The sequence below is a fragment of the Amia ocellicauda genome, chromosome 1 (assembly GCF_036373705.1).
Source record: "Amia ocellicauda isolate fAmiCal2 chromosome 1, fAmiCal2.hap1, whole genome shotgun sequence".
Classification (NCBI taxonomy): Eukaryota; Metazoa; Chordata; class Actinopteri; order Amiiformes; family Amiidae; genus Amia; species Amia ocellicauda.
In genome coordinates this window covers 50,415,226-50,441,325 of record NC_089850.1, presented here as the reverse complement: position 1 = coordinate 50,441,325, position 26,100 = coordinate 50,415,226, and the positions used below count along the sequence as shown (strand labels likewise).

Genomic DNA, 26,100 nt, shown 5'->3' with positions numbered 1-26,100 from the left:
CACAAGCAAAGGGAGAAGAAACCGAAACACAGCTCTCGGCCTTACAATCACAAGCAGGCAGGCAGCAAGGTTAATGGCAGGGCCTGGGCCAGTGTTTGCTGTGCTGCACTGTGCTAAACCAATCCTACATCTCACAGCTCACTCGGCTCATGAATATTGAGAAGCCAGGGTTGGTGGGGGGGTGGTGACGTGTGTGATGGGGAGGGGAGGGGAGTGAAGTGGAAGGGGGGAGAGGGAGGCGGATTCTCTGTGTCGCCGTGGTGATGCTTCTATTCCTCACCAGCTCGGGCTTCTTCTCTCCAGCGTTGCTGCTGCTGAGGCTGACTGCTTACTGATTCACACACAGCATCCACAGTCGCCGCTAGATCAGGACTGGGAGACAGGGGATTCATTCCGAGGGGCCGGGGAAAGACCTGAGAGCAGGGAATTCGAGAGGAAGGAGGGGGAGACCATATAATAAACACTACCACCTCCACCACTGCTGCCACTGCTACCACTTCCTCCATTCCTCCACTGACAAGGGATGCCTCTGTGTGCCTCTGGTTCCCAAGTGCTGAGACGTGCAGATGAAGGTGGTGTAGCTGACATCTGCATTGCCTAGGAGGGGCTGTCTCCCAGCAACAGAACGAGAAACGCATTCATCACAGGTACCGTAATGCTTCTCTCCATCCCTGCCCCTCTCCCTCTCTCTCTCCCTCTCTCTCTCAGTCTCCATTGTTTTTCTCCCTCTCCCTCGTTACCGATTCAGTCCTATGCTCTACCCCTGCTCCCCTGCCTCTCATTCTCTCTCTTGCTCTGCCTCTCTCTCCACTCCACTCGGTCCAGCATATTCAATAACCTCTTTGTCACTCAAATAATTTTCGCAGCTAATGTGATTTGCCTAAGCTGCATTCATGAACCAGATAAATATTTTGACGGTCGTTCAATGCCGCCACGCTGATCTCCCCTAATACACAGTGTATAGCATGAGAAATGTCAACATGTACGCTTTGCTAATATTGACCATGAACGTGTTCATGGTGGACGAGTGGGTTCATATTCAGACCGGTCTTACGAACACTATGTTGTTAGCAATGCACCAATGTGGGATTGCATGTGTAACCTATAAATGTGATTAATCAGTGAAATGCAAATTTAAACACACAATTCACAATCCGGGGGCCGAACATCTACATGAGAATGCAGCAATTATCAAAAACATATACCTAAATCTAATGTATTCATATCTAAGTATATATATTTAAATCTTTGATTAAAAAAGTGATTGACAGGCACTGCAGATAAGGATTTAATAACAGTACTCGTCCCCAAGCCCTATGATGGTTTCTTCTTTCTTCAAATGCCAATTTCTCTTTAGCCTTTTCATTCAAGCCGTTTTAAATGTCTGTGGTGCCTGCTGCTGTAATGTGCAGGAGTCTGTGTGTGCTGGAGGGGAGAGTGAGCAGGTGGCATGGGACCATGGTTAGGAGAGACCATATGAGGAGCAGAATAGGGCCAGGTGAAGGTTAAATGATAGTCCATGGAATGCCAGCATGCTCTTTCATTCATTCACACGTTCACACACACACACACACAACACACACACATGAACACACACAGCCACGCTCTGTTGCCTATACTCCCCAAGACCCCGGACCTGCATGCCTGTGCCTGGAATAACAAAAGATGATGGATTTTTCCTTTCACCAGCCTAGTAACACTGTGGATACTGCTCTCCTTTTTTCCATTGTTGCTGTTATTGTTGGTGTTGTTATTTTCATGCCAAATTGCAACTGGGCTTCATAACTTCTCAGAGCATACACATACTGCTCCCCTTTTCACTGCACTGGAACTTCAGTCCCTCAAATGGTCCAGAAAACTCTGGCAAGCTCCCATCATAGGTCTGCCTCCTCCATTGCCCTCTCTCCTGAAGTCATTACAATAAAATAGCTAATTAATTTCCTGTCCGATACATTCTTTCAAGCTACAGCTAGTGAAGCAAAGCCCACTCCTTCTCTCTTTTGAAGAAGCATATCCAGATTCTCCGGTGCCTCCCAGGTCCATTTTAACACCACAGCTTGTCCAGGCCAGTGCTCCTTTCTTTGACTGTTTGACCATTTTGTCGAATCAGTTTGGCGTTAAATCCATCTCAGTGGGAGAGAGAGAGTGAGAAAGAAAGAAAGATAATCATCTTTTTCCAACATGGTTGGACAAACTTTTTTTTTTGGCATTCCCTTTGCAAGGGATGATAATCCTGCAAACAGGCTTGTGATTTTTGTGTAATTCACTATTATTTTTCTTTGTTATAAATTCACCCTTCTAACATTTACAGGACCATTGCAGCTACTGGAATATCCTGAGGGGTATTTTCAGCAGATTAGAATGTATCTCTTTTTTGGGTTATACATACAGTAGAATTAGATGTGAAAAAGTGTTCTAAACTAATTTTAAGAAAACCCAGCCCTGTGCATATAGTCATTGCACACAGGGCATGCTTAAAAACAGCAACTTTAAAAATCAGATGGATGAATTGCAGAACTCCTTCTGGAATCTAATACAGTCTTGGACAGACCTCATAACAGCCAGGCCATCAGCATTTCATTAAAGGGCTTTCACTCCCAGGTAAAGGCTTTTATCGCTGGGCATTTCTGCTGACTCAAGCTCCTTCCCAGAAATGTGCTGCACAGAGCATCATAACCCATTCAATAACCACCCAAGTTAATATCACAAAACAGAGATGGAGAAATCAACCGTCTCTCTGAAAAATGAAAGATTCCACAGCTGGATAAGCACTTCCTGTCATATTGTATCTCCTGTACAATCTTGGGAGTTGATTTACCCAGAATCCTCCCAGCAGATGCAGTGAAATGGTTAATGATCTCCATTCCCAGGGTTTAATATTGTATGTTTCACTAAGTTCTAGCCTGGTTTCTCATGTCTGTCCTGCTGGTAGTGCAAGGACTCAGTGTCTGCCGAGCTCATTAAATACAGAACTTGCTTTCTGAACTTTCGCAAACACCTTGACTTTGAGGAAAAGCACAGTTGGGCCTCTTACACTGGCTGTAAGCTCATTGTGCCTGGCTCTTTGCAAGATTATACTGACAAAATTTCAAGGAAACTCCGAGGGCTGGAGGAGAACACTCAGCTGCCATGTCCCCTCCAGGGAATTGGACATGAATAATGTGTGGGCCTGTATTGTCTCTCTGCCCATCATGGATGATGTCCAGGGCAAAGGTAGGTCTGCAAGTGGATGTTTACAAGAGAGAATCAGACAGCCTCGCCTCTGTTCACTTTCTTTAATAAATCAAGATAATGCCTGAAATTGCAGTCAAGGGCAATTTATACAATTGCATTCTTCCATCCTTCAGCGCGGGCAGGAAATAATAATCTTTACATATTCACCACTCTGGGTGCCTGGAGCAGAGACATGTCTCTGGCAGTAATGAAAATGCAGACTGACAAGACTCTCGCTGAGAATATAAATACAAAAATAAATACATACAAATAAGTGAATAAAGCCTGAAAAATCACAGGTTAATAGTTAATAATCAATATATGATGGACAGTGAGAAAGTAATCCTTTGAAATCAAACTAAACTGTTACTGGAATATAAAGTTAACTATCATCCCAGTGGTATCAGAATAAAAGCTATCCTATCTTGTGGGAACAAATGTCCATCCATTTCACGGTACATAACATAATTTCAAGAGAAAATGTAAAGCAGAGGCACCCTATAGGTAGGTGGGGCAGTAGGGGCTGTGTGGGAGTGGGACTGTTTAATTTGCAGGAAAGGTAGCTTCCATCTGTAAAGGCCTTCAGGAAAATGAGAACTCACACTCATTCCCAGACTAAGAAAAACAAAAATAATTAAATTCCTCCACACTGTGGAGGTGCAATATCCCATTAGGAAAGACTGGTTTCACTTTCTAGGTCTGGATTCCCGAATCCCTCTATTATCAGAGGAATTTATTTAATGAGTTCTTCTCCATTAATGATAAACCTCCTACAAAGTCAATTGCATGATTCAACCCCTGAGGGCGGAGGGGCTGGCTGTGCCGTCTCATTCCCCCGTTCACCTCATTTTCTAAAACAAATGCAAAAACTATTAATTAATTATTTAATGCACCAATGGTCTAAAAATAACATTTAGTCTGCAAATAATTGTATTTGGGGGTTTTGTTTGTTGTTGTTTTGTTTTGTTTTTCTGTCTTTTTGTCTTTGGAACTACAACCAATTAAAAACCAGCACTGCCTTCCCAGCACTGTGCTTCTTTATATTCACAGCTGTTCCTCCATCTTTCTCTGTCTTCCACCCAGGGTTCCCACTTAGGAGTGTTGCCCAGCCAGGGAAGCAGGCAGTATGGAAGCCCCCTTGGTGTGTCTGGATGAGGACTTTGAGGACCTGAGACCATGTCGGGAGGAGGAACTGAGCCAGGTGCCATTGCGTCCCAACAACACCGCCCCTCTGGCCCGTGAGGACTTCTCGGAGCTGGAGAACTTCTCAGAGATGATGAGCTTCAAGTCCATGGAGGACCTGGTGAATGAGTTTGATGAGAAGCTCCATGTCTGCTTCCGAAACTACAACACCAAGACCGAGGGTTTGGCCCCTGTGCGCAACCAGACACATGCGGGCGAGGATGAGGAGCTGCTTCAGGATGAAGAGTGAGTGTCGTCTCTCCCTGCCACACTTCTTCCTGTGCTGCAAAACCCACCATAATCATCTTGTCATTCTTCTTTCCTATACTTAATATTCTTAGCCTTTTTGCTTCTAAGATATGGTAACTGCTGTATTTACTGCAATGGCACACATCGATTTGTTTTGGTTTCAGTAGAGCACTTTGAGATATTTTGGCTATGAAAGCTACTTTACAGAGGTTCAACACTTTTCTATTATTTTTATTAATTTTTTCTTGCCACTTTCTCTTTTGCCTAATTGTATTAAAATGAATAGGACACTCCAAAATAAATATCCAGAAAATATCTTGCCAGTTTGGCCAGCTTGCACAGCTAAGAAGACTAATTCTACCCTCATGTGTGGGCACCACAATTCTTTTTTTTTCTTAGGAAACCTCCCTGTTTCACAGATGGTCTGCCAGAAAACAAAGCAGAGAGTTAAAATGATGTCATTTGGCAGGGCTGCTTTACCTCAGTCCGTAACTGATTTTATCTGCGCTAAATAATTCAACATATGTATTGTTTATGCTTCAGTTCTTACATTTGTCTGTGACTGCTGCCTCCTGATTACAATCCTAGCTGTTTGATGCATTGACAGCTTGTAGTGGAGACAAAGCCTGTCAAATTACACATTGTCTAATAATAGTTCTTTCCTGATAAAAATAGCGCCGTTGCAGTGGCTTGTGGGTACAGAAAAAGGTGGATATTCATTCTGAGTGGCCAACTTAAAGCCTCCATATTTTCATGGCTTAAATAAAGCTTAATATCCCACAATAATTGTTATGGGATCTATTCAATTTATTAAATCTATTGTGAGACAAATTCACAGTTATACGCCATTCTGGAAGCCAAATAGATTATGAAGTTTGCATTCCATTTTTTAACTAGATCCAACAAATATCAAACACCTTGGCAATCTCAGGAAGAAAGTTAGCTTTGACAAACTAGAATTTACTATGTGGTAAAGTGCTGGTTGGTACCAGTGAGTGCCGGTAGTGCTAAAGTGGACTACAGAGAGGCAAACGCCAACAAGAGAGGTTGAGTATTAAGTAATGTTGTCTATGAATAGATAGTTGTTCCCTTTAGTGCTTGGCAGTGCCATTGAACGTGCAGGGTATTCAGGCGGCAGAGGGAACAAAGAGAGGTTTCTGTCCCTCACTCTTGGCCTGAGCAGTATCGGACAGCTCCACACTCAAGTACAGGGCTCACCCAGAGAGGGGGTGGGGCTTGTATATCAAGTGCACAAGAAGGTCCTGAGAGATACGGCCTCAGAAGGATGGGGGGCTATACGAGTTCCATCAGGTAAATCTGTATTTCGACTCTGATGCTGTTTGTAATATTGTGTTCCGCAGCCTTTCCATTTCGTCCGGCACATTCGTACGTTTCAGGCGCTGCTGTTGAACTCTTCCCTGCTTCCCTATGCTTTTCATTCTGCAGTTACAGTAACAATTTCTTGCTGCCTAATGATTCAGGCTCCCAGTATATGTGACAGCACTACGCTTTCATTTCATTATTTTTATAATTTTAATTTTATATATAGTGTAAAAGCCTAATTAGTAAAGAATGCGCAAGTGTAACTTCAATATTGTCACAGCTATCTTTGAAAAGATAGATTTCTTTTTTTTAAATCTTTTTTAAATTATGTTCTTTATGCAGGTATATCATTGGCTTTGGCGTGTATTATTCCTATCTTACTGTACATGTTAATATAGCACGAGACTACTCATTTCTGAAAAAAAAAAAAAAACATTATCCATACTGGATTTTCTGGTGTAAAACTCTTTTGCATTCGTGTTTCAGACAGTACAAAAACAGATGTGGGATCCAGAGAGATGGATCCTTGGCTGGGGACTAGTAAACATCACCCATGCCCCTGCAATGCTTTGTGGGGGGTTGTGAAGGCACAAAGCACAGCAGGACCAACGTAGAACCAACATCTTCTCTTTTCTCTATGCTGTGTTTGCAGGGTGTGGGATGCTTTGACTGACAACTATATGCCCTCCAGTGGCTCAAGCTGGGATGACCAAAACACAGAGGGACTGAACGGCAATCTCTCTGACCAGGAGGTACCTCGTCTTCACTGCCATGCCTTTCTTACCTGCCTGTGATTTAGACACTTTTTCCACCCTCTTGTATTTGCCTTAATTGTGCAGTGCTGGAAAAAACCTTAAACTCTCCTAAAACAGATTTTTTTAACTATGTTGGTGAAATGTGGTGGGTCACAAAAAAATGACAAAAAAGGAATAATTATCAGAGTGACAGAGTCCATGTCTTTTCTTCAATCTGAAGTGACTGCTGAAAAGAAAGATACGGCTCTGCTCACATAAAGCCCAGGTCAAGCATCGGAGTATGTTTTTTCCTTAAGACAAACTGATGACACTGGTAGAAGTCAGAGAATCATCAGCATAAGGGCCAGGCAAGGTAGAAAATAGCACATTATTTTGGAGGACATGGAGGGGTGTGGTGGGCAAATGTGTCCTGTTGGGTAGTGCTTAAGGGCCTAGCTGGTTTGGATCCAGGCTAACTTTAATTTATAATAAACTCAAATACATATTTTAATAATGTGATCATGGTGAGAGATACTGTCGCACTCCCGAGAAAATCACCTTAATTTCTCCTGGGAGACAATTATATCAATGTCTAGTTTTTGGAGCTTTATTAAGTGTGCAAGTTCTATATTTTGACTTACAGTTAGGTCCATAAATATTTGGACAGTGACACAATTGTCATCGTTTTGGCTCTGTTTGCCACCATAATGGGTTTGAAAGGAAACAATTAAGATGTACTTTAAGTGTAGACCTTCATCCTTAATTTGAGGGTAGTTACATCCAAATTGGGTGAACAGTGTAGGAATTACACCCATTTTTATATGTGGTCCCCCCAATTTTAGGGGCTCAAAAGTAAATGGACAAACTAACATAATCATGAATTAAATTGTGAGTTTCAATACTTGGTTGCAAATCCTTTGCAGTCAATGACTGCCTGAAGTCTGCAACCCATAGACATCATCAGATGCTGGGTTTCTTCCCTGGTGATGCTCTGCCAGGTCTGCACTGCAGCTGTCTTTAGCTCCTGCTTGTTCCTGGGGCGTTTTGCCTTCAGCAAGTGAAATGCTGCTCAATTGGATTCAGGTCAGGTGATTGACTTGGCCATTGCAGAATATTCCAGGAATAGCTCAGGTCACATTGACCCAAAGTGTTGTTTGCAGATAATTTAAAAAATATTTAAAACTTTTTAAAAAAAATTTTTTAAATTTTTTTATTTTTATTTTATTCTAATACTTCTATGAGTCCATTGTAAAAAAAAAAGTAAAATGATTTGAGGGATAATAAAAAAAAAAACAGGTTAAGGTTAAATAGACACAAAACACAGTAAGAGTGATGGATAAAGGATTGCAATGCTTTTAGATTTGTTTTTATTGCAGGTTTCTTTTTATAGTATCCCCTTGTGCCATGTCCTTCACTTCATTCAAGTCCAGCACAGGCAAGAGTAATTTTAGGAATGGCACGACTGGCTTTCAATGTCACAAGTACATTGTGTACAGGACTGAGCTGTTGCGGAGGCAGGAGGAAGTGGGGGGTGGGGGATGGCATGGGATGGGCAAGTGTTGCTGATCAGGAAGAGCTGCATATAGTTGGCAACAGACAGTTTATACAAATGATGGCTGTGCAATTAATCCTGGAGAGGAGCACAATCAGATGGCACAAGCACAATCACAGGCATCGGGCTGAGCAGATAATGGAGGGATGGGGATGCATTAGTCTGCAACATTTGCAGGGTGCCGAATCAGGAAATGGCTGATGTCAGTTTCACAATGTTCTTTGCGCAATCTCCAACCGCATTTTAAAATATAAACACGCAGCTCTGAAGCAGATATTATCAAGCTAAGTATCTTTGTGAGTACAGATGAAAGCATGACCTACTAAATTGACCACCCTTCCAATCACTCTGTTCTTCATCATCACATGACCTATGTTTCCCAGCACTAACAAAAAATGATTTACACATACATGAGTGAGAATGCGTGCCTGATACTGATCACACTTCATGTCCTTCTTTTGAAGATCCACGAAAAGGAGGAGGAAGAAATGAACGAGAAGAATGACAACACAAGCGCTCTGGCTGAGGAACCCCTAATAACGGCTGATCAGGTGATTAAAATGAAACAGGGGAACCCATAGCCTCCCACGCTGACACTGGGCTGGAGGAAAGACGTGACAAGTCTGACACTTTTGTACTGATATGTGTCAGGTTTTCTGAATACCCCGAAACTAGTCCACCAGATCTCCAATAAAATAGACATTGAATTACACAAAATCGTCTTTAACTACTGTTTAATTCAGGGGGATTTTAGAGTAAATGACCATAAGATTTTTATTTAACGACCTTATACTATATTCCTAATGTTACTCATGGGTTAGTGTGGTACAGAAAGGATATCAAGCAAATACAAATACACATTGCTGTTCTCTGGAATGGCACACTTATTGAGAAGGAGTAGGGTTTTGTCCCTCTCAAGGTTTCTTACATTTCTTCGAAGCTAAAAAACAGCAAGATTCAATATACACTGTATGAGTTTAACTTGTATTATTAATTACTAATTCACTTTAAAGGGGCAATGGGATACGTTTTAATGTCAAGATGAAAATCTTTTATCTATGCACCTTTTACAATTGTATATAATGCCCCCACCCTCCACCACCACCACAAAACGAGGCAGTTTTCCCACCACAGTTTAAAGTAAAGTCACTTGAATCTTTTAGCTGGGACAAGTAAAAATTGGAGCACAGCTATTTAGGCCACAAAGCAATGTGGAGACGCAGTGTGGCCGAGTCCTCCCAGTCACACCTACTGCAGTCCTGAGGAATACTAAACCTAACTGCCTGCAGGCTCTGAAAATGAGGTGTGCAGACTAAACCCAGCAAACTGCAGAAGCTAAATAAAAATCTTGCAAGTGCTCCGCATCCCCAATTCTGCTCCTTCTGCCTCTCCATTCCTTCTGTTGCTATGGCCATTGCCATAGTAAATGTATTCAGACACTTCAGGTATGCAAACACAGAACCCTATTGACACTGTATTGACTTTCAGTTCCAGCTGGCTGTTAAAATGAAAGCCCCCACTATTGCAAGGCTTCTGATACTGTGCCGACTGCCTGACCTACTGATTCTTCAGCATCACACTCCCCACACTCGCCACACGCATTAGAAAACAGAGCCGAGTGCTCAGTTTGGTCCTCGCACGCCCCACAGTTTCCCATTGGTAAACCACATTTCCTGTGTTGTCAAGTTTCAACAGAAAAGGGGACAGCGGTGTCAGCCTAGTTTAGAGCATGATGAGCAGAAGACATTTTCACTGTTCATGCTTCGCAATCTCACAAGTTAGTCTTTGTACGTTTGGGTGACGGGGAGCTGCCAGACCCTTGGAAAGCTGAGCGCCAGCTTGACTGAGGGCTAAGAGTGAGACTGAGGGCAGGGTACTCATCAGCACCCTACTGACAGCGTCAGGGCTGTGACGGGGATCGGGATCGGGGGATGGTATGTGAAGTCACCCCTGCTTGAGGTGCTGTTTCTGTGGCTCAGGTGATTGAGGAGATAGTGGAGATGATGGAAAACTCCCCAGACCCGGAGGAGACTGAAGAAGAGGAGGAGGAGGAGGAGAGTGTGGACTCCTCTGTTCAGCCCGATGCCTCTCTGCTGGAAGAGATCCGCGTCCTCTCGCAGGCTTTCAACAACAACTGCTCCTACGAAGGTACCTGACTCTCGATCTCTCCTCCCGGTGTGGGAGCCAGGACAGGTCTATGACTATCCAGGGCATAAATATCCTGGCCATTAGCAGGAAAAAACAAAAGCAAAAGCAATACTGTTTTTGTTTCCTAACATGATTTAGAAAACTCCTGCTTGCTGTAGTACCGTGTCTACCCACCAAAAGGAACATATTAACTTGTGTAACTTTAAGGCACTTACAGGTAGAACAGTACAGTGACCATGCAAATGAAAACTAGAATGTTGGTGGCGAATAAACGCAATTATTTGTGTAAAGCAAGGCAGACAGCAAAAACTGCATTAGGTAAATGCTAAAATATTAGATTAGTGTACTCCATAAATAATACAATTAAAACTTTTACACCTTTTAAAACTTCATAGCTCAGAGAAAAAGCAAAGCCCAGTCGTAACACTGACCCTTTGCATACCTCCTAGACCTGACACTCTTCAGACTGTAAAACAGCGCTCTGACCTGCTACCTCATCTTTCCTCCTGCCCTCCTGCCCTCCTGCCCTTCTGTCCTCCTGTCTTCCTGTCCTCCTGCTCTCCTGCCCCAGGGTTGCGGCTGATGCCGAGCGCGGCCCTGAATGAGCTCCTGTGCCGTGTGGAGGCAGCCATCCGGGAGTTCTCCGAGGAGCTGGTGACCCAGCTGGCGCGGCGGGATGAGCTGGAGTTTGAGAAGGAGGTGAAGAACACCTTTATCACGGCCCTGATGGAGGTGCAGAACCGTCAGAAGGAGCAGAGGGACGTCAGCAAGCGCCGCCGCAGGGAGAAGGGCATGAGCCTGCAGGGCAACGCCAAGGCTGAGAAGACCGGGGCCATGCCAGTCAAGGTCAGGGCTCTCGTACTTCTGGGATGAGGGAGGAACGGACAGAAGGAGGGTGGGGTTTCTATTCTTGACACTGACTTACTGCACTGGACCTTTGCTTACACTACCTGTTACCCAGGTAACTTAATAAAGGCTGTGAGTGAGAGTGTGTGTGTGTGTGTGTGTGTGCGTGTGCGTGTGCATGTGCGTGTGTGTGTGGGTGTGTCAATGGTAAGGCATAGCACGGTCACCTTCCCCTGTTGCTTTGTCACAGTGAGGGAATGGTAAACTAATAAGGATGCATGATGGCAGCCAGGGAAATTTGTGTGAATCTAGAAGAACAAGACGGGAAACCATCACACACGCTACCGAGGGACACAGAGCAGTCAGGAGAGCCTCAGACAGGATGAGATCTGAAACAGAGCTCAAAGGAGGGTAGTGCTGCTTAGCTGAATTTCTCAGACAGACGGCAGAGTGATTGGCATCTGGTAAAAGAGATAATGGCATGAAAGGGCAATGCATAGTACAGGGAACTTCAATTGCATTTTCAGGATCAAATAAAGCTAATCTTTTTCTTCTTGTTTGTGCCTGTGTGTGCCTGCACGTGTGTGTGTGTGTGTGTGTGTGTGTGTGTGTGTGTGTGTGTGTGAGTAAATAATAAGATAAAACTGCCAAACATCGCCAGGTCAGTTAAAAAGTTGCTACTTAGAGGCACATAAATCTCCTGAAATAACCTTGCTGAGTAACTTAGTTGAAGTGGGGAATATAAAAACCTGCTGGGGGCGATTCATAAAAATTAATGATGAGTTAAACTGTGCAAACAAGCCAACCACACTATGTGAACCATTTTAACATGTGGCAGTGGTTATGGCTTCAAAATATTTATTTTCTTCTGCTTTGCCTGTGAGAGAATGAGACAAATGCACAGGTCAGGGGAATTTGTTTATTGTTTATGTTTATTTCCAATTATATATATATATATATATATATATATATATATATATATATATATATATATATATATATATTCATCTTCTTTAGTATTTTAGCTGAATCTAGAGGAAACCACAGTTGACATTAATACTGAGCACACTAGAATCATGCATGTAAGGAATATTTCACAAGATTTATTTTAATAAAAACTGAGAGTTAACACTTGAAATATTTTTAACCCTTCACAACTGCATTGAACAGCAATGGGACCACTGAAGATATTTTAATATGACATTTATTAAAAACCTGCTGTCCTACTGTGTAGATTACAAGGAATCTGCAAACCATTCATGTTGAACTCAGTTTCTTACCCAGTTAAACACATCCAAGCACCTACGCTGTAACCCCACGAATGACCTTTCTTACAGCGATTCAGTATGGAGGGACTTTCCAACATCCTGCAGACTGGAATCAGACAGACATTCGGCAACTCAGGGACAGACAAACAGGTAAGGACACTCATGACCACATGCGTGACAGACCGAACGAACCCATGGGTGAGAGCCGACTCCAGTCAAGGGCATATATCACAAACACTCTTCAGGATGTTGCAGTTCCCCACAGAGCCTCGCCTTCCTTTCTGGAGTTCTGCGTGTAGCTTGGCCATTCCAGTTTGATGGACAGAAAATGATAAATTACTTTAAGTACTTATGCATCTTGGCAGGTCTCGGCTCTAAACATAGCATCCCATTTAGAAGCTGAAATGCTCAGTACCGCTGGTCTAGTTTCCTGCCAAGAAGATGGTAAATTTAATGAAGTTATGAAAGGGACATTATAATGGCAATGCCTGTAAATCCCCCTCTCCTCAAGATGGAGGTTAATGCACATCCTGGAAGCGCACAGTCTCAATGAGATATAGACAGATAAAAAGTAAACAAAATAAAGATGCCAGCTTCTGTCATCAAGAGGGACTTCTTTCTAGGATATCACAATAACTCGTTTTCCTCAGCAAAGCCTTCCTTCTATTCCCCATCCCTCATTCCTCTGAGGTAAAACCGATCTGGTGGTCTCCTTTAAATGATGCTTTTTTCCTTTTGCACTTGAACCCGTGGGTAAGGTTTGTCCTGTCTTTGTTGTTGTAGTATTTAAACACAGTGATTCCCTATGAGAAGAAAGGAACGCCTCCCACAGTGGAAGACCTTCAGATGCTAACGAAAAGTAAGTTCCTCACTGTAATTCACCACTGTAATTCACTTACTGAATACTGACCGCCTCTCACACTTAAGCTCACTCCCAATTGCTCTGTCAGTCCATCCACTCTTTACACTACAAGCTGTGTTTGTGTGAGCCATACTGTCTGTGTATCTCATAGGCAGCCGCTAGCAGAAACCCACATGTCCAGCTTTAATAGTCATATCTCCCGTTGACTTCTTGCCCATTGCACTCTGGGTATAAATCCATACCTTTGGGAAGTCGTCACGTATCAAAGCTTGCCCCCCACTGCCCTCCCTGTATTGTTAATGTGTGATAACCAAGATGTTTCTTGTCCTGTAGTTCTTTATGCAATGAAGGAGGACAGTGAGAAGGTGCCAACATTATTAACTGACTACATTTTGAAAGGTAATGTCACACAGGTTTTTGCATGTGTATATTATTCTCAAAGGGTCAATATGCTGGGCCATCATACCAAAAAAAAAAACACACACAAAAACAGTTTATTTTACAATTTCACCAATGAGATCAATTCATCAACAATCCCTGTGACAGCCTGGCAATTCAAGCTCAGGCATTGAGACGTCGGTCATTGTCCTGCCAGCCATGTCTCCGGTACCCTTGTCCTCCTCAGTAAACTGGACTTTTCTTGCCCTGCCTGTCTTACAGTGCTGTGTCCCACTTAAGCAGCCGCTGGCCCCGGTGGGTAGCAGTGGACTCGCCGCCCAGAGCCCCACGCTGCCATCTTCAGCCAAATCTGCATGAGCGCCCCTTCATTAATACTGATGTATCATTGTATTAACTCATCAGGATCCTGAATAAAACACAGTCTTTGCTGATATCACTTCGTCTGTCCTCCTTGTGTAATGTAATGACAATAACAATAATAATAATAATAATCACAGAAATAATAATACAAAAAATTCAATTAGCCTATAATCCAAGTCCATAATCCAAACCAGTTCTTCCTCAACTGCAATGGGCTGCTGCTGGCTTCATGCACAGTAACACACCTTTAGTTTAGACGTACAACTTCCTGCCAAAAGATTTGCTGTAGCTGTATCCTCTGCAGTGCGGACTTAAAGATGCAACGAAAGCGAAGACGGCAAGTATGGGTTACGGAGATTAAATTAGGATTCATTCTAATCAGGTCAATCAGGTACATTACAATACTGTGCAGGATTTAATTCGTTTTTTGTTCCCTAGATAAAATCTGCACACTTCATTTTCTGTATCTGATGACCCACTGTTCTGTAGAATTGCTTCCCAAAGTTATTCCTTTACCACCCTCTGCTGGCAAAATAAAGCACAGGACAAACTCACTAAACGGACACATATAAGCAATAAACCAAATAAAGAAAAATTAGCCACAGTGTGGAAATTGGAACAAGACTCAATCAGATGAGAACAGCCATAACAACACACAAACCACGCAGCTGCATTTGCATTTTGTACTTTTCTAGGCATAAAATAAACATATATTTGCATGTCAATAACCTCATTACTGATAAGGCATTGGGGAAATCAGCACAGCAAATTAACAGCATGCATGGAATTGTAAATCAGAGGCAGAGAAATAACCATGACAGGAAGCGAACATGTTTCTGTATAATTGTCTTCTCCGTCTCCAAAGCTGAGCAATTTATGGAGAGACTCTTTAAAAATGGATCCCAATGTACAATGTAAATTTTCCTGCTGACCCTATTTTATAGGAGCAATATAGGCAATAATACACTTAAAAGTTAAACACAGTAAAAAAAAATAGTAATACTGTTTTATAATTATTTTTTATTATCAAAATTGAATAAAAGTACAAAATAATCAAGATGAAAATTTAAAACATTTCACAGAAGAATAAAGCCCTAATACCCTGGTGCATTACTGTGAAATCTACAGGGACTGCGGCCACCTCATTATGCTGAAGTGACGTTCAGCCGGCGAGAACTGGATCACGATATTCCATGATTATATACAGGAGACGCTTGATTGAGCTGGAGCAGCAGGGCCGGCTGTGTCACACGACTACGTTGAACCTCGAACTGGCAAGACTGGACGTCTCCTGTCTCTCCATGGAGTGTTTGAGCAGGTGAGAGCCCGTCTCTGAGCCTCCCTGTCTGGGCGTGTGATAACCAGGAGCCACGTCATCCACCCTATGCGAGAACACAAGCTTGCATTAGCAGGGACATGGAACACTTCTGCACTGTTTTTGTCAGGGGTGGATTTCATGGTGGAAACACTTGCTCCACTGCTTGAATTTCTCCCCTGCAGTCTCCCTGCATTTCAGGGCGTGGCTCAAGGTAGCACAGATTTTCAGGCAACGCCACAGTTGATAGAGAGGAGGTGCTAAATAAAAAAATACATTCATAAATAAAGCTTAAAGGAAGACCGACCTGATTTCGTTCCCTGTGTGCACCTTCTTATTTTTTGTCTTCCACTGCCAGAAGAGGAACCCAGCCAGCCCTCCGAGGACGAGGAGGATGAGGAAAGTGCCCATGATCGCGCCCGCAATCACACCTGCTGTGCTGGTGTCTGGAATGACAGCAGGGTGCAGCTGTGCAGGACTGCCTGGATCGCAATGGACGCCTACACACCTGCCACCACCACACACATACCTGCCCAGAGCCCCACCGCACATCCAGTTTCATACCATTCAAGAAGAGTAAAGAAACTGCAGGTTCACTTACCTAGCCACACAGTTTCTATGACTTGAAGTACTCAGTTAAAAGGACCATTTGTACTTTAATGCTAAAGCTCACATCCACATTCTCCTCACACACTCATGACAGGGTTCTAGCTGAGCTCCGAATTTCATCACTATTTGCATAGTTTGCACAAGTTAACAGGCTTCCCAGGCCTCTGCTCATTGGTGTTTATCTGGTTAAACTCAGGGGCTGTCACTCTCTAGGGCAGCGGTTCCTTTTTGGGTGGCGCCCCCTTTATACATTCGGATCACAGCTCGCACCCCCTGCCCCCCCACCCACACCGGTTGCTACATAACTAATCTACATTTTGATTGGCCATTCCTGGATATACAGTAATCCAATGTAGATTCACAAAGATATGTCAATTAAGAAATAATCAATTATCAATGCAATTTCAGCAGGGCCGGTAATGAAAGGTTGTCGGATACCCTTGTGGATTTCTTGTCTACTCTTGAGTTTTTCCCCACTCAGCTCTTTATCTGTGCCCTACAGTTTGGGAACCACTGCACTAGGGTTTCAGTCCCCCAGCTTGGAGAGAGTGACAGTATGCGGGTTGGAACAGGGGCACTTACAGGAGACACTGACGTTGACCCTGCAGGACACGGTTCCCAGCTCGTTGGAGGCCTGGCAGACATACCTGCCTGAGAAGGGAGAGGACAGGTTCCTCAAGAGCAGAGTGCCAGCCCTCTGGTCTGTGGATGGAGCACAAGACACCCTGAGCTGCACAGCGTTCAAACGGTACAGAGAACTGGGAACTGCACAGTGCTCTAACACAATTCTTGGCCCTTTCTTGTGCTATTTATTTTTAACATTTAAGATATTTTTTTCATCAAACCGCAGCAACATCTGACAATTACTGCTGAGTGACTGCAATGAGGTGTAGCAAATCTAATTTTTGATGTCAGTTTCAGCGCACAGGTGACAAAACAAAACTGGAGAAGTCATGTGTTGACAGAGTCATGTTTTGCCTTGCACCAAGTACACAAGCCAAATATAGCGCTGCAGGGAACCATGAGAGCTGGCCTGCTTATCAGAGAGTTGAGCCCTGTTTACTCAGTTGCCATTCTGAGAAATGCCCTTCCTATTTCCTGCTGAGGCAAATCCTGCCGAGAGCACCTTCACTCACTGAGGACTCCAGCTTTGGAAGTCTATTTGAAGGTCAACTTAATTGAAATAATTAAAAATAATGAATGCCTAGCATTAAGTAACTCATTGCCCTGCCAATGAAGTTCAGTATAGTTATTTTATACAAATTGTGTCACACAACACAAAGCAACTTCTAGTGATAATAAAGAAAACCAGCATTAGGTTTCAGTAGAGGAGTTTCAGAAGCTGGCTAGATCTTTCTGTAATAATTAAATGCTGTAATATTTCCTGCTCATCTTCAATTTCCACAATTGAACGATCACAAAGTTTTGTAGAAAGTGTTTTATCCAGCTTTGTATCTAAATATGCATTGCCAGTAATTTGAATGAGTAAACAAACAAAACTGACTTGCAAAAAAGCTTATTTTCTTGGGAGTAAAGCTTTGGCTTTAGACATGATTGGCATCGGGGCACTGTAGCAGTAGGCTGTTGTGTGTGTCTTCAGTTGGCTCACCTTCTACCACATTAGCGGCTGGCAAGGGGGCCTGGTTGGGGGTCTTCTCTCGGGTCCAGCTATAGATGGGCTGGGGAAGCCCCTGTGAGGAGTGGCAGCTCAGAGTGACGTCGTTCCCTTGATAGGGCTGTCCGTTCATCTTGCACACCGGGGTGGAGGGCGGCACTGAAAACCAACATAACAAGTAGGTCTGGGCATCACAGACTGCAGCATGTCTCGCTGCAACAGGAATTTCCAGAGCCAGGATCAATTCAAATCCCCAGCACTGTGAAACAATTCACCCATTCCCATCATTTTTACACAACTGCTAAATCACTAGTTACTCTGAGGGATGACATTAGTGACTGGTCTATTCCTCTGTTTGTCCGCTGTAAGAAACCGACTTGTGGAAATCTGTAGTACTGTAAGATGTGTGCTTAGGGGCATGTGTGTGGCTGTAATGAGCAGCAAGTACCACAAACAGAATGGGCTGAAGAGACAGTACATCTGCACATGTGTGGGAGAGTCAGAGAGGGAGAGGGAGAGACAGAGAGAAGTGACATCCACATACTCAAGACCGTGAAGTTGATAAGTCCCTGTCCGCTCCCGGACCAGTCTTTGGGGTTTGTGACCTCACAGATGTACAGCCCAGTGTCAGAGGGCTGCACGTCCAGGATGCGGATGGAGGCGTCCCCTCTGTCAGGCGGGTTCTGCAGGAGCTCCATCCTCCCGTCCCAGGAAGTCACCCAGTAGACCTTCCCATCATAATACAAGACCTGCAAGAAAGAGGAAGTGGAAGAGTGGGTAAACTGGCATTCCAGGATGGAACATGCCCACCATAAATGCCCACTGAGCACAGAGCACTCACTTTCCTAGAGACTGCCCCCCCCACGCTGCCCACTGCCAGTCCCACTCCGAGTCTCACCCTCTTAGAATTGATCGCCTGAGTGCCGGGGGCAATGAAGCTCCACTCCAGAGTGAAGCCCTGCAAGGGTGTGGTGCTGTACTGGCAGGGGAGGTTCTGAGATGTGCCCATGGTGGCGAAAATTGGATTGGAGACTGTAACCGCCTGCCGTGCGAAGACTGATCCTTTGTGGGGGAAAGACAAAACAACAAAAAACAAACTAAGAAATGAAAAAATAATAAATAGTAATGCCCAGCAGTTAAGGAGAAGAACAAGTGAATTCTTCATGAAGGCCAAACACCGAGACCAAATCAAAACTCCCACCCACCCAACACTTGTTGTAAGTGGCAGTTGGGTAAAAGTTTTGATTTAGTATTCGTCAAACTAATGACAGCTGTTGATCTGAAAGACAAATAAACAGTGGGAGTAAATGGGATAGCTTTCGCTAATTGAATCAAAAATAGATATAGCCCATTTATTTATAATATGATTGAAGTAAAAAAAAAAAAAACTTACAGTCTATTATGACATGGCATTAAGTACTCCTTAGCAAATATAATAACACCTGATGTGAAATTGATCTCAGATATTATAATTTTATTATCAGTTGCTAAATAATAAGAATAAAAAATCCTAGAACTCTTCAATCAACCGTGCCTGTGAACTACCCCCTGCCACTTCAAAAGTGTTTCCATTCAGCTAAATGCGTCAGCTTGTTTTTAACAGAGGGTACAACTTCTGGGAAGAAAAGCAATGATGAACCTGGACAAGTTGATGCAGTCCAAGGACACCTCTTTGACAACAAAAATACGAATCATCAAGGCAATGGTCTTTCCTGTAGCGATGTATGGATGGGAAAGTTAGACAATCAAGAAAAATGATAATTGAAAGATTGACTCCTTCAAACTCTGATGTTAGCGACGGCTTTTGCACATTACCTGGATTGCCAGAAGAACAAATCAATCAATTCAAGACCACATCAAGCCAAAACGATCACTGGAATCATTTATGATCAAATTGAAGCTTGCATATTTCGGACACATAATTGAGGAGAGAGGACTCCCTGGAAAAAACACCATGCTTGGAATGATGGAAGGAAAATGGAAAAGAGGAAGACCAAGATCAAGGTAGTTGGATGCTGTCAAAAACTATACGAACATGAATTTTCAAGACCTAAAGAATGCCATCAATGACCGAGACCATTGGAGGAACTTTATCCATCGGATCACTAAGAGTCGGACACGACTGAATGGATAAAGCAATAACTTCTGGTCAGTAGAAGATTTTTTCCCCATTAAATCCGTTGGATTTATCCCAATCCACAATTGTTGGTCACAGTTCTCAGAGTCTGGCATGCCATTATCAAAGGTACATAGTGAAGCCAGAAACACACTGGTGACTGTGTCAACCACAAAAGGGCGGCCATTTTAGAGGGATACATTAAACGCTTCAGACAATGTGTAAGAATGTATTTTACATTTAATTTGAAACGCAAAACCTTTTTACAAATCAAATCTGTATGGCCCTCTTTCACTCCTTTAATACGACATGAGTGAATTGAAGAATAATATTCATATATTCGTCAGGGTGCCTTTATTTCTCAGTGGTTTATTGCAGAGCCAATAACATTTGCTTCACTTTTGGCATCTCCAAATACTGTGCAACAAAAACTACAGAGTTTATTTATGAAGAAGGAATACAAGTAAATGCTCAGTATAATTATACAGAAGCTGCCATTTTTATTTATTATTATATATTTTTTTATTTGATGCTTCTCAAGTGATGTTGTTCTTGGTGTTGTTTTTTCTAAGCTGAGTTCATACCCTCACGGGTAATCTTGTGAAAAAACAAGAAAATAAAATGCAGATCCAGACCAAAGAATATTAAAACATCAACATTACAAATAAAACATAAAAAACGACTTACCAAAATATAAAGTGGTTACCAACACAATCGGTACGTTGAGAGAAGGTGCCATTCTCTGTGTGAGTCGGCTTCCCTGTATTTCCCCTCTTTCTGTTTCTCCCAGCAGATCAAGATAAACTTAACCTGAAAGTCTCGCCTTCGTTAAACAAGCAAATGGCTACGGCTGCCCTGCTCTTTTGAATGAGACAATGCAGGCGGTAAGCCCGATACCTGACAGAGAAGCCAGGAGAGGAAAACTCCAGAGCAGTGCGTAGGCCAGCAGTTCTCACAGGGATGGCCCTTATCCACACCTCTCCTCACATAGATCACTGGGCACTTTTCCAGAGAAAGCGAATGACTATGACAAACAAAGCCACATATTACACAGTTGTTCTTTATATCTTTTTGTTTTATTTAAGTATATATATATATATATATATATATATATATATATATATATATATATATATATAGCCACTACCCAAGCCTGATTTTAACACCTCTCCCCACTCCAACCTGCATTAGTGCCTAACCTCAACAACCCCCGAGCCTCCCTATCTCTCCACTCCGAGTACTGCTGCGCACTATTGGCATCGCCAGCTCGAGTCCAGTGCTAAGTGATTCTTTAAAAAGGCAATCAGTGTGCAGCTATTGTATTTAGATTTATAGGCTAGCTGGGAGGGATCAGTGAAAAAGGGGGAAATAAAAATGTATATTTGTATGTATGTATGTATGTATGTATATATGTATATTATCAGTCCCATTGTGGATGAACACTGATTTAGTGCTTCTGGTTGAAGACTCATCTAAATGTGAACAAGAAAAAAAGTTTCACAGAAAGGCTATATTTATGAGAAATAAAAGTAGCACTAAGCTAAGACTGTGCAAGTTGTTTCTTTTATCAACACACAAGGGGAAAAGAAAAGGAAAAAAAAGGTTGAGAAACAGTAAAGAGCATTGACACACCAAGAACACAAACACATCGCTCTGATATTCTTCAACAGACATTATTAAGGCCACATTTCCGAAACAGTCTCCTTTTATTAAAAATATTGTTACAAAGTATAACTGGAGCTTGTCATTTCCATATACATAAAAGTCCTTAATACCCACATCATATAAACAAACTGAGCATGTCTGCAAATATTGCTTATGTACAGCATTATGATCATTATACAAATACAAAAACAAAAAAAACAAAAAACAATGCTTGGGAGTGTATAACAGGTCTGCGATTCCACTTCCAACATCTCAGTCAGGCCGTCAGAAGATCGACAGCTACCAGGGCACTGCTGTTCACTTGCAATACTTTTACACACCGAACAGGTCTACCTGCAAACAGGTCTCAAACTAACATGTGATATATGACACATAAGTGATGTGAATTTGTATACTTGTCCAGAACAATAATACCATATTTCTTGACAGATTGATTACATATTAAAACAAAATATCTTTGGTTTGTATCCAGTCTTGGCATAACAATCTTTCAATCGTCAGTCCTGCGTTGTCACTTTATCAGCGTCAAAATAACAGAAACTGTGACCTGGATCTAGTTGGAGGTTTTGAAGTTAGCCATTTCATATCCCGACGCTGTGGGACAATGTCTGAACCTACCTAATACTGTTAACATATGCAATCCACATCTCTAACATTAATGACAGGAGAAACACAGGTGTCGTACCACAGAGGTAACAATATGGGAACTGCATTTCAACTTTTGCGCAGTTTAAAACTTGGCCAAGATGCGTTAAAGGCATAACAGGAAAATAAAGATTTTTTTGCATGGCTCCAAACTGGAAGCTTGGACCGCTGTCCTCCGTAAAAGAACACATGGTATGTCAATCCATTCCTTTTATCTGGAAGAATACAGGGAGGAAGCACTATAGTGGTATGGGTAGTATAATAGCATTTGGGTTTTGTTTTATGCTCAGAACAGTTTGAAATGCAGCGCCACTGTATGCCAGACACAGGCATCGGTATTTTTGGGAACCGGACTGAATGAATCTCAGTAATGTATACTCAGAGGTGAGGTGAGGGAAAGGTGCACAGGAACTTCAGTTTGGACCCTGCAATTCTCACCTCTTTCTCTCTCTTCCTCTCTTGAGAGAGAATGGCTCTCAAGTGGAAAAGCCCTGCTGTCTCTTTGAGAATGAACAGTGGCTGAAGACTGCAGTTCCAATCTGGGCAGTGCTTCAGGTGGCTGTAAGGAGAAATTCCACATGACAAGAGCACCCAGCTATTCCTCCTCCTCCGATAACTGACTCATGCACTTAAAAAGGAGATTTGCACAAGAGAATGGAGCCAGTTTCATGTCACAATTCCAGAGACAACTTGCATTATGTATTCAATCATTCCCTGTATTGTCCTGGTAAACAGTTGGAGTGGACTTATTATTTTCAACACAAGCATACTGGATAACACCACCCTGATATTGCATTCAGAAGTCTCTTCACTGGGTGTCATTTAAACTATAAAGATTTGTTTAATTTTTTTTAACACACACACTCTGCGTAATGAACACTCAAATTGAACACAAAGCACAACACTGTGAATGGACCCAAGTCAGTATCACATGCTTCAGCGTCATGTTTAAAACTCAGAGCGCAGCCCTGTTTGAGCCGCAGGGCCGCAGGGGAAGGCAGTGAGCTCCAGCCGTGACAAGAGACTGAGCTGTGGAGTTTTCAAACAGCACTGAAATCACCCCAGAAAACGTCAAGACCAAACGTGGGGGACAGTTTCATAAAATAAAAAAATACTGCCGTGCAGTATTAAATAAGTATTTATAAATTTGAATATGTTTAGATTTATATATATATGTATATATAGTGTATATAAAAAAAGGAAAAAAAAAAAACTTAAATTCTCACAAGTAAATGACATCATTGCAAAGCATAGCCATCCTTCTTGATGTTAAGTGCAAATTGCATTTTTACAGATTGAAAACCTTTTTTCCCCTCATTCGATCACTTTCATGAGGGTTTTGCAGTCTCCTTTTCAGAATCTTTTCCATCTGGTTCAGTACAAAAAGAAAATAATAATAATAATACAAAAGCAGAAAATCTTTCCAAAATCTTTAACCTCTCCAGAAGTGCACGGGGGTCTGTGTTTGTGTCCAGGCTGCTCAGCTGCAGCTACACCAGGGACCCGGCTTGGTTCTGTGCCGGCACCATGATGGGGACGCCGCCCATACGCAGCAGGTTGGAGGTGGTCATGCCTGTGAGGATGAGGGGCGGCCTGGGGGCCTGGGGCTGGGCTCCCTCCGTCCTGTGCACAGAGCCACCATTGGTGGAGGCGGGCACGGGCGGCACCCTGGGGAGGGTCTGGCTGCTGTTGTAGCCGGGCAGTCCCTGCAAGGAAGGTGGCTCGTTCATCCGGGGCAGCAGCTGGCCTGGCCTGTAGCCCAGCGTGCTGCCTGCGGCCGTGCCGATGGAGGCAGTGTCGGAGGCTGCTTTGTTGGGGTAGTGGTTGAGGTGCGGGTCCCGCGGGGGAAGGTTGGTGGTGATGGAGGACAGGGTGCCGTTTTTGGAGACGATATCCGAGCCTGTGCCGCTTTTCGCCCACGAGACGCGTTTGGGTGCCTGAGCATCTTCCCTAAAACGGATGGCCCAGATCAGTGGAGTCAGTCAACACAGGTGAATTCACACAGACCGACACACACATGCACACGCGGCACACATACACATACACACACACTCAGCACACAAATGCATCACTACTTGACAGTTTATTCTCTCACAATGGAGATTTTGAACATAAAATGGTCATTAAGGAACAGATATATTATTCTATAGTGGTTCAGCGTTTCCAGCGGGGGGTTAATATAAAATTTTTCCTTGGCAATGCTTTTAGCTTTGAGTTACATGCTCTCTGTTGAACTCTCTTTAATCTTCAGAGACAGCAGATGTTTCTAACTTGCCTTCTGATAAATGATGACAAATAAATAAATACAAATCCTAAGAGAACACACAGATCCTGTAAAAGAATGCTCCAGATTTATTTGCTAGTGTGTGTAAAGTGCTGTGCTAGGCATGAAGCTTTAATCATGTTGTGTACCCCCAAATGGTTATTAGACACCTGGGTGAAAACTGCTATCCTAAACTAAACAGACAAACAATGTTTGCTGCATTAGCCAACAGCCTGTTAGCACAATGCACAGGGGACTTTCTGAGGTTGAGAGAAATGATGAACAATGGTCTCCCCCTTAGATCTGTGGTGTTCAGCCATGGTTCTGGAGAATGCCCATGTCCTGTAGGGTTTCATTCCCACTGAGCTCTCAGTGACTTAATTAAATCCTCACTTGGACAATCTCCAATTATTTTTAGCCGCTGACAGTAATTAAAAACAGGTCCAATTAAGCAATTATCGGTTAAGATTAACAATGAAGTAATTCAGAACTGAGCTCGTCCTGCAAAAACAGGGACACTCCAGGAGTAAGGCTGAAAACCACTGCCATAGACTTTCACTCACTTGATGTCGTTTGCCATTTCGTCCTCCGAGTCTCGTCTTCTCCTCAGGATAAACACCAGGAACAGGATGAGGGCCACGAACCCAATGATCGAGCCCACGGTGGCTCCAGCAATCACCCCCGCTTTTGTTGCTGCATAACAGAAACATGGCAGGACACCAATACGTTAATAACACTGCACAGCAATCCACTGGGCTACATTACTTGTGCTGCATATTGTGTGCTAATTTATGATTCATTTTCATTGCAAAGCCAGGAGAAGTGGCAGAACACAAAGAAGAGAGGAGCAGAAAAAGAAGAACAATGAGAAGTAGAAGTAGAAAGAGAGAGAAGAAAAAGTAGGAGGAGGAGAAGGTCATACAGAGAGCAAAAACCCCAGAAAAGGGAAACTCACGAGACGAGACCTCCAGCTGGATGAAGCAGGTCTCGGCGCCAGCACTGTTGCTGGCCTTGCACTCATACTTCCCGGACATGTTCTTGCTGAGGTTGTTCAGCTGCAGGGTGCCTGTCTTCTCATCTGGAACAACACACAGGAATGAAGGGAGATACAAGGGGAAGTAAAGACTAAATGCACAAGCTTCTAACCCCTTCAAAATAAACAGAAGGAGAGTAACGAAGTAGAAGAAAGAGGGAATTTTCCCACCCTGCATACATCCTTTCAGTCTAGGGCTCTGTTAGGACCTGCACTGCTTTAATATTTGCTTTGATTATTTTTCCACAAAGTCTGTTTTCAAGTCTACTGAAAACTTTCACGAGAGCAGTGGGTATCAACAGGGCTGGCTCTGGCACTTTTGCCACCCTAGCCGAGATTTGGACATGGCACCCCCCCGCAAAAAAAACTAAATATTACATCAATTCCTTATATTTACAACAATTTGCTCTGTGTTTTGCTAGTAAACAGTGATTTTGTGCTTCATATACTACTACTATTAAGAATAATAAATAACAACAACAATACTAATACAAAATTATTTATTACTAACAAAATAAATAAATAAATAGGCAAGCACACACTAGCACTGATAGTAAAAATTATGCCTAAATTATTAGCTATCACTGTGTGTACTATGTGTGTTTTATATATATATATATATATATATATATATATATATATATATATATATATATATATGGCAGAATTGCCAGAATTGTAAATATATACTTTAAAAAAGAAT

At 42.8% G+C, this 26,100-nt stretch overlaps 3 protein-coding genes across 4 annotated transcripts in view; 1 reads left to right on the top strand and 2 right to left on the bottom strand.

Annotated features, from left to right (window-relative positions):
* Positions 1–262: 262 nt before the first annotated feature.
* On the top strand, positions 263–14,209 carry fez1 (fasciculation and elongation protein zeta 1 (zygin I)). Of its 2 annotated transcripts, XM_066708108.1 has the most exons (10): positions 263–647; positions 4,297–4,641; positions 6,620–6,719; positions 8,718–8,804; positions 10,233–10,401; positions 10,973–11,247; positions 12,585–12,665; positions 13,299–13,374; positions 13,711–13,776; positions 14,038–14,209. In XM_066708108.1, the coding sequence occupies exons 2-10, from the start codon at positions 4,340–4,342 to the stop codon at positions 14,052–14,054; spliced, it is 1,173 nt and encodes a 390-aa protein (XP_066564205.1). In that variant the 5' UTR covers positions 263–647; positions 4,297–4,339; the 3' UTR covers positions 14,055–14,209. The 2 variants fall into 2 exon arrangements, with proteins under 2 accessions (XP_066564205.1, XP_066564213.1); XM_066708116.1 differs by lacking the exon at positions 13,711–13,776.
* Positions 14,210–15,146: 937 nt separating this feature from the next.
* On the bottom strand, positions 15,147–20,895 carry LOC136752611 (V-set and immunoglobulin domain-containing protein 2). The gene is made up of 7 exons (XM_066708097.1): positions 20,479–20,895; positions 18,574–18,737; positions 18,220–18,424; positions 17,670–17,834; positions 16,643–16,762; positions 15,759–15,897; positions 15,147–15,518 (listed from the first exon to the last, which is right to left on the bottom strand). Exons 1-7 carry the CDS (start codon positions 20,528–20,530, stop codon positions 15,383–15,385), a joined length of 981 nt encoding a protein of 326 aa, XP_066564194.1. The 5' UTR covers positions 20,531–20,895; the 3' UTR covers positions 15,147–15,382.
* Positions 20,896–21,478: 583 nt separating this feature from the next.
* Positions 21,479–26,100, bottom strand: part of LOC136752602 (endothelial cell-selective adhesion molecule) — a 51,579-nt gene continuing 46,957 nt past the window's right edge. Inside the window, exons 5-7 of the mRNA XM_066708086.1 lie at positions 25,320–25,442; positions 24,928–25,057; positions 21,479–24,051 (exon numbers count right to left, since the gene is read on the bottom strand). Coding sequence (XP_066564183.1) covers positions 23,592–24,051; positions 24,928–25,057; positions 25,320–25,442 — 713 coding nt within the window. The 3' untranslated portion in view covers positions 21,479–23,591. The remainder of the gene's footprint in view (positions 24,052–24,927; positions 25,058–25,319; positions 25,443–26,100) is intronic.